We start from the raw sequence: 12,522 nt of genomic DNA, 5'->3' as shown, positions 1-12,522 counted from the left end.
AGGAAGTTTGAGGGTTTACGTAAAGTACATAAACTAGGGCAGTGCTGTCCAGTCTGTCCATGAGCTCTGAATTTGAGGTTTTAGGGGACATGATCAATTTAGAGAGGGGATGATGTAGGAAAACAAAATGAATGTTTGAGTATCTAATGTGTTAGGCACTGAGGCACATGTTTCACACACACTTTTCTCACAGAAAACTTGTGAATTAAACCTCATTTAAACTGCACAGCAGGCTGGCCAGTTAGGTCAGTTGTTTAGAGTGTGGAGTTTTAACACCAAGGTCAAGGATTCGGATCCTCATACCACCAGCTGCCAAAAAACAAAAAAAAACCTCACAGAACTCTTGAATTTTTATCCCTTTTTACACATGTAGAAACTGAGGCCCAGATTAATGAGCTGCTAAAGGTCCCATAGCTAGTAAGTGACTGAGGTAGTAGCCAAACACAGTCCTGCCTGACTTCAGAACCCTTGCTGCCATCTTACTGTTGCCTTTGTTGAATTACCAGAACCACAGCTCTTCTGATTATCTAAATCTTGTACACACTTCTTTTTCCTGAAGTTTAAGTTAAGCAGAAATCACGTGTGTGAGTTGAGGCAGCATATTTTGTATATTGAGAAATCTGGCCTAGAATCTTGAAATTCGAATGTCCTAGGCATTTACCACTCCCAGGAAACAGACCCACAAGCCCTCAGAGGCTACAAGTTAACCAGGTTTATTCTACTGATTTCAACAAGCTATAATAGCCAAGAAATTTTGAGAAAGTTCTGAAGATCTATAAAACAAAGCATTTCATTTGCTAATCTGTCTTGAGAAATATTCCCAGGAAAATAGTTTGGTAAATAAGGTACTGACAAGGTAGAACTGAATAAATGATTGTTTCTAACTTCTCATGGAGCAGAGCAAGGGAAAAATGGTAACAAACATATGGCCGTTCCTTCTTTCCCTGATGGAGATTGGTCATCCACCCTAACAGTCATCTGCAGCTCTTTGCTGATCTCTGGTGTTTTTATCCTCCTGTCCCTGTCAGGAGCTTCTGAATTGCCTGGGGAAGTTTCCATGGTAGGCATGGAAACTGTGACGACAGTGGTTCGGAGAGGGGGTGCCAAGAGGCACCAGGCTGGTAGCTCTACATCATCACCTTGGTTGTGACTGGATACTCAGGGAGGTGTGGGCATGCAGGGGGGCAGTGATAAAGCAGCACTTTTGGGGCCTCATATTATGGAAAAAATAGAAATATATTACAGACTCATTCTGATTTTCTGAGAATTCGACAAATTCTGTGGGCAGGAAACTTATTTCAAAAATGATTCCCTTTAGCTTGAAAGAGAAAAGGAAAATTAACATATATAAGAAGGGTCCATAAGGTTCACAAAGTTTCTCAAACATACAGGCATTTTAAGTGGAAATTACTGTTTTAATAATAGTATTTCCCTCAGATTTTCATTCAAAACTCAAACATCAGAGGACCTGATTAATCTGATACAAAAATTTAGAGGAAAACTTTTAAAAGGGTATGCTGTGGGTTTTTTTTGGTTTGTTTTTCTGGTGATATTTAGTCAAAACAACAAAGCCCTTTGGGGGGAAAAAAAAGATTTTAACATTAAGAGGAGGAATTTTACCAAATAATCTTACTTACTAAGCTAATGGTTATCTACAATGTTTCTCCCTTTTCCTTAATGTATACAGGAAGCCAAAGTGAGACTCGCGTCAATGTCAGTGTGCAGCCACGCCTCCCCTTCCTCTTTCTTTGCACCAGTCCCCATGCCCAAACTCCAAGCCCTAAAAAAGTGGATGGATAGGTCAGGCTTTTAATAGGTGTTTGAATCATTCAGTTTTATGTTTTATAGCATTTCTTAGAGTACTTATTTCTTGAAAGTAATGCTCCATGTATGTTGCTATACATGGTGTGTGTGTGTGTGTGTGTGTGTGTGTGTGTGTGTGTGTACCCTAATAGGCTTGTGAACTTGATAAAATCGTGAACTTAAAAAATCTGCTTGACAGATTTCACCATTAAGGTGTGGCTAATAAGCAAAAGTTAGTATTAAAAAGAAACAAACTATAATTCAGTGTTTCCTTTGTTTTTTGTTTATATATTTGCTTTAAAAATAGAACTTTCCCTAAAAAGAATTTAAATTGAGTACAAGGGCATAGGATGTGTGTATTTCTGTGACAAATTCAAACACGGTTTTCTGGATCTTGGAGTTCTTTAAATTTTGAAGCTTAGAAATTGACTGATAAGTCAAAACATAATTTTTGTTTGTTTGTTTGTCTTTGTTTTGGTGGCTGGGATCTAAACTTTACCTTAGTGTTATAACACCACTGCTCTAACCAACTGAGATAACCAGCCCACCCCATAATATGTTTTAAACTGCCCTCTCTCTAATAGGGGTGAATTTCCTTGGAAAATATATCAGAAATCTCCAGAATCACCAAAACAAGATTCATCTCTCTGACCCTGTAGAAGTTCAGGCCTGGGCAGCCAGTGGTCCTAGTACCCCTTAAATTGCAACTAAAGTTGTTGCTGATTGTTTTTTATCTCTTTCCAGCATCCATTTCTTTTTCTTGACTGTTTAAATTTCCCTCTATTTTCTTCTTCCTTTAAAAGGTGTTTATTCTTCAGTAAATATATCAGTAGCTACTAAACGAGGTAGTTAGATGGAGGTAATTGGATTGCCCTGTGAATATATTCAGGGAATTGTGTGTTAAGTATTTAGTAGACTAAGAATGTGTGATTCTTCGAGTATTTTTTTAAGGTATGCTTCTGAAACATTCAGCTTGTTCTTTTCTGTTCCTGGAGCCAGTATACATAAAAGTCAGTGATCCCATGCTGTTAGGGAATGCAAGATGCTCCTCGGCTCTGCTGTCTGCTTTTTAACTAACCTGTTTCATTTTTATTCAGTAAATCACCTTTTTCAAATACTAGTTCCTGTGCTAGGAACTAAGGTTACAGGGAAAATATTCGACACCACCCCCACCCCCTTCAAGGAATGGGCTCGCAAATTCCTATCAGTTGACTCAACCCTTGGACCCCATTAGTCTTTAGTCTTACCTCAAGTCTATGCCTCTTTGCTCCAGTGATTTAAAAATGACTTGTGCTCATTTTTCATATTAGATTTTTAAAAATATTTCTCTTACCTGTTTACTTTTATAATAATTAAGACAACTTCTCTGCCCCTTTTTATTATTGTATCTAGATTTATAGCCTTTTTTTGTTTGTTTTTATTTTTAAATTTATTTTTGGCAGCTGGTTGGTACAGAGATTGAACCCTGGACCTTGGTGTTATCAACACCACGCCCTAACCAACTGAGCTAACCGGCCAGCCCTAGATCTACAACCTTATGATGAAACTCATGCTTGGAGAATCTTCCATGCATCAACCTAGTTAGCTTCATTGCCCTTATTCCAGCAAATCGTTGCTTAAAACAAAGCTGTTTGTGTTGGTGGTGGTGCCATATAATTTGTAGTCTATAGACTATTGGACAGTTGGATTGACACACTCTTCCCTTCCCTACCACTGCAATGGGGAGATCATTTAGAAGACTGAGTTCAGTTGAAACCTAGGGCCTAAATTATCTACTGCAAATTAATTCAAAAAAAAAAAAAAGACAGCTAGACTTTACTGTGAAAGATGATTGGCATGCATTTAAATCATTGTATATATATATATTGGCATATTGTCAGTAATGAAAGAAAGTTTCATATTATAGATCTATTCTGTGGCGTTACTAGCACATTGTGAATTTCTGACAAACGCAAAGCAGTGAAAGGGCTTGAGCTCAAAATACAAATCTTCTAAATTTTCAAATTTCCATTTTCTTCGTTTATAAGGACCAGGCATATCGATGGCAAGTCATTATCATCTTGCTGGGAATTTACAACACACTAAGTGAGAACTTGCAGGCACTTGTAAAGGGAAGTCACTGAGGCCCTATGTCTTTAGCTGTCTATTTTGGAGAGTGTGTATATGTGTGTGTAAGAAGGGTAGTGGTGAGGGGGTCATGAAAACCTTTGGGTGAGAATAGGAGTGTGGGGTCATTACATATGTGAGAAAACCTTTGCTCTTCAGTTAATTATACAAAATAAGAGCCTTCTTGGGAAACTGGGCTTCATTAATTCCAAGGTATGCTTTATGAAATTCTTTATTTCTCATATTTAAGATTAACATATGCCTAAGAAAATGTTGGGGCATTAGGCCTTGCCTGATTGCTATTACTCTAAATGGAGAAAATATAAGTCCTGAATGTTTCCCCCTAGGATAAGTATAGGAAAAAATTGTCCCAACAAGAATTTAATTCAGCCCACCCACCAGCCACTTCTTTTCCATCTTGGAGGAGGAATACAAAGCTGCATAGGCTCCATTTTTAATAACAAAGTTCAGGACTAGAAAGTAAAATCACTTGTTAAAATTACAGTATGACAGCATACATCTTTGACTTCTATTTTCAGCCTTCCCCCCTACTTGTGTTAAGTCTTAAAAATTGCAGGTAACAAATTGTCAGATGGCAGGGTTGTGTATCTGTTTTGATTCTTTGTTGCAATTAGCAGAAACCAACTCTTGTTAACTTAGGCAGAAGGGACTTTACTGGAGGGATGTTAGGAATTCACAGAATTGATGGGAAGACCAAAGAACGAGGCTTGGAATAGATAGGATACAAGGCAACTCTGGCAGTCCAGGAACCAGGAACTACCAGAAGGTATTTGTGCTAATTGCTGTTGGCGCAGGAATATGGTGTACCAACCATTTTCAGACTGCTGTGCCCATATTCACAGGGAGATCCCAGAAAAGTAGCATCTAATTGGCATAGCTTGGATCATGTGACCACACCTTCATAAAGGGAAAATGGGGTGCTGATTACAGTCCCACCAGGCTTAATACAAGAAAGATCATTCTCCAAAGGGAAATTAGGATGAATTTATTGGGAGGAAGTTATGCAAAACAGCCAAAAGCAACAAATGGCCACCATAGCATAGTGGAAGGGATTGAATGACAGAGGAAGGCCAATACTACTTTTCCTTTGGTAAATGAGCGTTAGAAAAATGTGATCATGCGCATTGGCTGTGAGGTACATATGTCTGTCAGTCTCTGTCTCTCTGTAACCTCACCCCCATTTCTCTCTCTCTTGATTTGGGGCCTAGAATGGCAATCCTGTTGTGATGTTGATTTGTATACTTGCAGGATACTACGTATGTGTGCCAGAGGTGCTGGTGGTAAAGCTTTGATCAGATTTGAGAAATTAGAGTTTTTAAAGCCCTTCTCCTTAACTGCTTCAGTGTTTACCCTATTTACCCTATGGTACAATTTACTAGTTGTTAACCTGCTTTATTCATAACTGCTCAGTTTTTGAGAATTTTACATTTCAAATACATTTGCCAGTAGCCATACTTTGACCTTTTGGACTAATTTGGATAAATAAATTCATCTCTCAGTCTAATTTTAGTTGCTTGTTATGGATTATGTATGTAGCACACATAGTTAACTATATGAATTATGCTTAATGATTAAAGCTATAACTTTAAGGAATACTAAGTTAACCTCCCTAGCCTTGTTATTGGCGAAATGACAGTGGAATCCTATACCTTGCTCTGATTTTCCCTCTTTTAAAATGAGAGTGCAATCTTTCAGAAAGAAATGGATTTTAATATCCTGGAATTTATGAACAGTGTGTATATTTTTGCCTATCTCTGAACATTTAACATTGATAGTGTACCTCCTGGGTGTAAGAAAAAAATGATTAAATGTAATTTTTATCAAATTAATTTTAAATGATGATTTAGTGACACCTCTATTTAAGTCCTTATAAAGCTCTAAATTTCAGAAACTTCCGTCATCACTTTAACCATTAGTCTAATGCTGAACAAAAACTCTGGACATTTTGATTGTCACTTGGAGGTGTTGTGGAAAGTTGACCTACTGTGTTTCTCTTTCAGCATCCAGTGCTTGATGAGCCAATAGCTGAAGCTGTCTGTATTATTGCAGACACGGATAAGTGGAGTGTCCAGGTAGCCACCAGTCAGAGGAAAGTGATGGATAACATGAAACTAGGCCAGGATGTTTTGGTGTCTAGTCAGGTGTCCAGTTTACTTCAGTCCATTTTACAGCTTTACAAGCTTCACCTCCCTGCTGATTTTGTAAGTATTTATTCTCATATATAGTTTAAAAATGCTTTTAACAACATTTTGATTATGAAATCACAAATTCAAATGTGTTATTTTTAATATAATTGTAGGTTAACATAAGTAAAAATAGAACATGCAACATAAAACCAGCAAACAGCATAGATTTTGGTAACAGTAGCCCTTCCATGAAACAACATAGAGTGGCACTGAAATCTTTTTGAACAAGGTATATGGTAAAGTAAATAAGGTATGGGGAGGGATCGAGCATAAAAGGAAATTTTAAATTCTCCATTGGAGAACTCATTAGTTCTCCTTTTATTAGATATTGAGCAGGCCAGTTTTTGAAGGGATTGTAGTTCCTTTTTTTCAGTGACTGTCTTCACAAAGGTGTTAAGGATAAAACAGAATATTGTTGTGTAAACACTTCAAATTTTAAAGTGTTGTATATGTTGTACATATGTAAGATGGTACCAATTTTTCCTTTTCAAATGGGCTTTTTTTTTTTTTTTTTTTTTTTTGCAGCTGGCCAGCACAGAGATCAAACTCTAGACCTTGGTGTTATTAGCACCACATCTAACCAACTGAGCTAACTGGCCAGCCCCATCAAATGGAATTTTAAAAACACTTTCATAACATTATTTTAAATACAGGCAACAAACAGAGACTATAAACTCCTAGAAAATTATCAGCAGCTCTCCCCTAGCCACTGGAAATAATATACACAACAAATTCTTTTCTGTGTGTGTGTATGTGTGTGTGTGTGTGTGTGTGCACGCGCACACACACACATGCTCAGAGAGATTGAGTGAAAGAGAAAATACACTTAGAGGGAGAAAGGTTTCAAAGGTAGAAGAGAAGTTTAAGGGCAGATTGCTAGGAAAACTTAGATGAGCTGACCTTAGGGATACATGCTTAGCTGAAAGAGTCTGCTTTCTCTACTCTTTCCTCCCTTCTGCACAGTGTTGCTCTCTGCAGCATAGCCCCAAACCAGAACATCTGTTATCTCCTTCCTGGCCTCTGAAAGTGATACAGACCTATTTAACAACAAACTGCACTAATTGCTCATGAAGTGGTTGCTTTCCTGGGTTCTTATGACCAAATCTATAATTGCACCACATTCCTCAGAAATAGTTGAGACTTTGGTGGCTTTGAAAGAGGTGCTCTGAAATATTGTCTGGTTGTTGTCAAAGAAGTAGCAATGTGGTATGGCAGGAAGACCACTGAACGTAATTGAGTTAAAGTCAAGGTTTGGCCATTGGTTAATTGTGTGACAGTGGACAATCCTAAGTGTGTGTCTGAACCTAGCTTTCTCATTTATAAAATGAAGATAGTAACTATTCAACAAGTGTGTTGTGAGAATCCTCTCAAAATTAGTAAATGTACTGCTTTTTAAACTGTCAAAGCACCATGCCAATATAAGATACTTTAAAAGCCAGTATACATCCATGGCCAATGCAGGAGCTTTGGAGTTCAGTAGCGTGGAGTCAGATCCAAATTCTCCTGCTTACTGACTGTGTGACCTCTCAAAGCCTCAATTTCCTTATGTGCAAAGCTGGAGAAATAAAGGAACCCATCTCATATGGTTATGAAAATTAGAGAACTAATGTAAAGCACTTGGAATAGTGTTAGATGTTATACACATTCAGTAAACGGCTGCTGTTAGTATGGCAGTTAATAACAGTTTCATGGAACAATATTAATGGTTATAAACAGTGACAACACCTTTTTGCTAACACCTTTATTTGGGCTTTAAACTGAACGATACTTTTGCAGGACATCTGCCCCAGGGGTAATATGAGAAGTACCTATGGGTTATTATGACCTTATTTTTTGTTCTACATTTGTAGGCAGTTTTTCTTTCTATAAGCAGATTGGATTATACCGATTTTGAGGCTGACATCTCCTTTTCTGTAAGGGAAGGAAAATATATTAGACTTCATAGTTTTTTTTACTGCTCTAAGTATGTACCAAACTTTTATATTTCATTCTGTAATACGTAGCTTTTGTTACATTTGACATCTTAGTTATCAAAGCAATAAGTTGCTATAGCTAATTCTCTTTACTTCATTTGAATGGAAGTATGTTTAACCACTTAATAGTATGAATGACTTATTTAACCTGACAAAAGCAAGATCAAAGAAGAATCTTATCTGCTGTTTAAAATCCTCCTTAAAAATCAATTGAATGAAACACGTGATTAAATGACTATTAGAGTCTTCAGTACGAAAGGAGAAAGTAGCTATTTAAAATTTCAGAGTTAAAAATTGAAGAAATCCATCTCAGGAATAAAATCCTAGCAAGAGAAGGAAAAAAACACCAACACAGTTCTGTTTAATAAACAAGAATTTTTTAAAATTTCTAAATGCTTTGATTTCACATTTAGTATACATTCCATATAGACCAGAGTTCTCTTTATTTCCACATTGCATCATAAGTTTTCATGCAGACTGTGAAAACACTGCAAATTAACTATTTTTTAAAATAAAATATCTTTTAAAATAAGGGAATCAATGTAATATGAATGTTCTTTTTAATATTTTAGAACACTCTTATTAAAAACTTTGTATTTCACTCTGTAAAGAACTGCAACTTAATAGGAGATCTTTTCACCACTTTACTCTGTTGACTCAGGGAAACATTTCCATGAGAATTGGTAAAATCCTCCTCGCTTTCATTATTAGTCTTAGTCAGTTAGTTGTTTCATCCACCCGACACAATGCATTTAAGATTTTAAACCAATGAGAAACTGAAAAGATTGCATCTCTAATAGATACTTTTTCCATGTCACTGATCGGCCCAGATGGTCAAAATCAACATTTTCAAATGCATCTGTTAATCTTTTTTACCTTGAAAATAACAGGCCTAATGGTCTAGAAGAAAATTATGTATGATGGAATTACCCTTGCCAAAGCCATCAGGTGTCTTACTGAAGATGCTTGGATAGCTCTGCCTGCCAAATGCAAAAGCATTTGCCTTTGGTGAAAGACACAGATGGTTGCTATTCTCTAAAAAATGAAGCTGGACACAATTCCAAGGGTAAAGATGTCTTGAAAATAATTGCCTTTTCTTTATTTTATTAAAGACCTAGTTAAAATACAATCTCAAAAGCAAAAAAAAAAAAAAAGTTTAAAATGACTTTGTTCCATTCAGGGAATGTACTGGGCTAAAATAATCTGAGATGAAGGAAAAATACAATAAAAAAGATGTTCATGACAAAATTATTTATAACAACAAAAAAATGCAAATTGCTATGTGGTTAAGTAAATAATAGTAAATTCACATTCTCAAGAACTATTTAACCATAAAAATTACATCGACAAAGAATTCTTAATAACATGGGAAAGGATTATAAAATTTTTTAAAAGCAGGAAATAATTGTATTTACAGAATGATTTCAACTATGTAAGAACTGCCTTTTTAAGACTAGAATGATGTATATATGAAAAATCTTAACAGTTGTTAGAAAAAGTAAACCTTATTGTTTTACAAAACCTTATATCTACGAGAGACAAGGATTGAGATGGTTTGTAATTTAAGTGTGTTTAAAATGGATGAGACTATATAGCCACGTATTTAGAAAGTCAGAGAATTCTAACTTTTAAAATATTGGCAGAGATTTGATTTCTAGCTCTCATTATGAATGTTATTGGCTTCACAGTGCATCATGCATCTTGAAGATAGACTACAGGAGATGTACCTTAAAAGTAAAATGCTGTCTGAATATCTTCGGGGACACACACGAGTCCACGTGAAAGAATTAGGTGTTGTACTGGGGTGAGTTCTGTGAAGTGCCACCACTTCTTCCTGTGATGAGCTGTCCCTAGCATTGTACCTACTGACCTGTTTAGCTTGGGCCACCCTAAACCTGCAGGCCCTGGTAATCCATCGGGAGTGTTTGGGGTCCATGAGATGTGGGTCCCTACAGCTCCCCAATGAACACCATGTTCCTTGTACGTGATACTGAGTTTCACACCTGGAAACAATTGCAGAACTTTAGGCTAGTGGCACTTTGTGTCAGTCTTACCCCTGGATTGATTTTATGCATAAAGGGAAAAATTTATGCCATTCTGTCTGCCCATTTCTGGTAATTCCATAAGATGCCAAAGTCACAGGCAGTTAGACATGCAGCAACAGCAGCAGCTTGTGTTTACATTTCATTTCCTGGAGGAGCAGCGAAACCTGGCACAGGAAAGGCCCTTCTCTTGGACTTCAAGGAGCCTGGCCTGCATGTCCATGGGGTGACTATATTTTCCTCCAGATAGGAGACTTGCTTATGTTACTGACAATGTATATCATCTTCCAGAGGATATTTGCCATAATTTCTCCGGGGAAAGGAATTCTCACTTTTGTTTTCCTCTCTACTTAATTTTTCAGGAGAGGACTAACAAAAAGACATTATATATGTGGGGAATTGTTCCCCTTATCCATGATGATGATTCCCATGACTGGAGGCAGGAAAATATTCTGTTTATAATGTTGACCTTTAAATTCTGTATTAAGCCTGCTAATCAAAGTATTATTTTAAGACTCAGGCCTCGGCATTCTCATCAGACTTTTTATCTTTCACACCTAGGATGTGACTGACAGTATTGTTTGGCCCTTAGCATTTCCTGTCATAAATTTGTTTTACTTACTTCATTTAAAAAATATTTTCCCCTTTTGATGTGTTTGCTTTAGCAGTTAACTTGCAATATATTTTTGTCACTTTTTTTCTTAGTTTTTTGTTTACATCTGTTTAGTAGCTTCAAACTTTCTCATTAGGTTTCTCATTGCCAGATATGTAACTTATATTTCTAGGACTTTTACCTAGTCCCTGGCTCTGACAGGTGTCCACTGTCAACCCTGTTATAAGGAGCGTAAGAATTTATTTCCCTGTAGTACTCATCTCTAGGTCCTCATAGTATGGTATTAGTGGAGTCACGTTCATCCTCTCTTCATCCCCTTCCTCCCATAGTCAGGCCCAGGTGCACTAAAAGTACTAGAGAACTTCTTATATGCCCTGAAATTAGGTCTGTAATACTACTGAAGAAGCAATAGAAAATTTCATGAAGTAATAACAGCAACCATTTTTTATTCTTATTTTTTGGAATTCAAGGGAAAGAATTAGGGCATATTCCACAGACTGAAACAGTCCCCCCAAACTTTTTTACAACACCTGGCAGCATTTAGCTGTTGACCATTCTATATCCACCTCTGCTTTGAGAGGCAGCCAAGGCTGTGTCCATTTGAAACTGTGATGTCTCTTAATACAGTATTTTTTAGTGTCACTTTGCTCTCAGAATATTGTGGTTCAAATGCTTAGCAAGGATGTAAGTCATATTACCTGTTGAACAAATCCTCAAAGTTTTTGAAGAAATTACTACCATCATCATTTTCCTAAGACTGATTTGAATCTGGGTACAAAATCGGTGTGCATTCGGCATTGTCGACTGGAGGAATGAGGCGATAATGGAGAAAACCTTAAAGTATGATGTAATGAAGTTGTACAGAGAATACAGAAAAGTTGTAGACTGAAAGTTGGGTGGCCCCTATTGTGGGAAGAACATTCTATGTCCACACATATGCTCAGCACACCTTCTGCACCTGTCTCCCTTTGCCTCCATGGGCAGTGTCTACTGGGAAATTTTACTGAAAGCCTAAGTTTATTATCTTTCCATCTATTTTACTTTTTCATTAGTTTTAAACGATGATCTAACAAGCTTCGTACCTAGAAATAATACTTCCCTATAAAATCATGCTATTCTAAAGTAATATTCTTTTTCTTTCTTTCAATATTCAGGATTGAATCTAACGACCTTCCTCTGTTGACTGCTGTTGCCAGTACCCATTCTCCTCACGTGGCTCAGATACTCTTATAAGCTAAAGCTCAGGACAGTTCTTCCTTGGAAGAAAAAAAATCAAATTCTCAACTGAAGGAGAAAGGAATAAGCTTTGTAAGATCAGTATAAGAGCAGCAGTCATTCCACCGTTTCGTGTTTTTGTTTTTAAGCAGATGCTTCATTGGAAGACTTAGGTTTATTTGACATAATGGCATTTCTGTTTTTCATGAACGCTCTAGACCTTGTGTTACCCATGAATCAATGGAGAGTGAGCTTTCTGGTAGAAGGAAACATAAGCACTACACTAAACACTAAGCTGCTGGTACCGATTGCCTTGTGCTGTTTGGGCAGAATAATGACGAGTGACTCTGGAGCAGAGAGGTAAACAATGTACATAACATTCCAGTAGAAAAATGTTTCAGAGTTTAAGCGTGAGCTCTCCAAACTGGAGAAAGCATATTCTGCTATTCTAAGAAGACAGTCAGAACAACGACTTTGGATTCCAGATCGGAGTTTGCTTTTTACAAACAAAGCCACATTGTGCCATCTTCAGCTCTGGTGGCTGTAACAGTTACTGTTGGACA

The 12,522-nt window shown here is 37.0% G+C and overlaps 1 protein-coding gene across 1 annotated transcript in view; it reads left to right on the top strand.

The window, feature by feature from the left end:
* Positions 1–12,070, top strand: part of FNIP2 (folliculin interacting protein 2) — a gene marked incomplete at its 5' end in the record, with an annotated part of 42,486 nt that extends 30,416 nt beyond the window's left edge. The window contains 3 exons of the mRNA XM_008588369.1: positions 5,931–6,131; positions 9,778–9,893; positions 11,899–12,070. Coding sequence (XP_008586591.1) covers positions 5,931–6,131; positions 9,778–9,893; positions 11,899–11,977 — 396 coding nt within the window. The remainder of the gene's footprint in view (positions 1–5,930; positions 6,132–9,777; positions 9,894–11,898) is intronic.
* Positions 12,071–12,522: the final 452 nt, after the last annotated feature.

The sequence above is a fragment of the Galeopterus variegatus genome, unplaced genomic scaffold, assembly GCF_000696425.1.
Source record: "Galeopterus variegatus unplaced genomic scaffold, G_variegatus-3.0.2 Scaffold4790, whole genome shotgun sequence".
NCBI lineage: Eukaryota > Metazoa > Chordata > Mammalia > Dermoptera > Cynocephalidae > Galeopterus > Galeopterus variegatus.
This window is presented reverse-complemented; position numbering and strand designations above follow the sequence as displayed.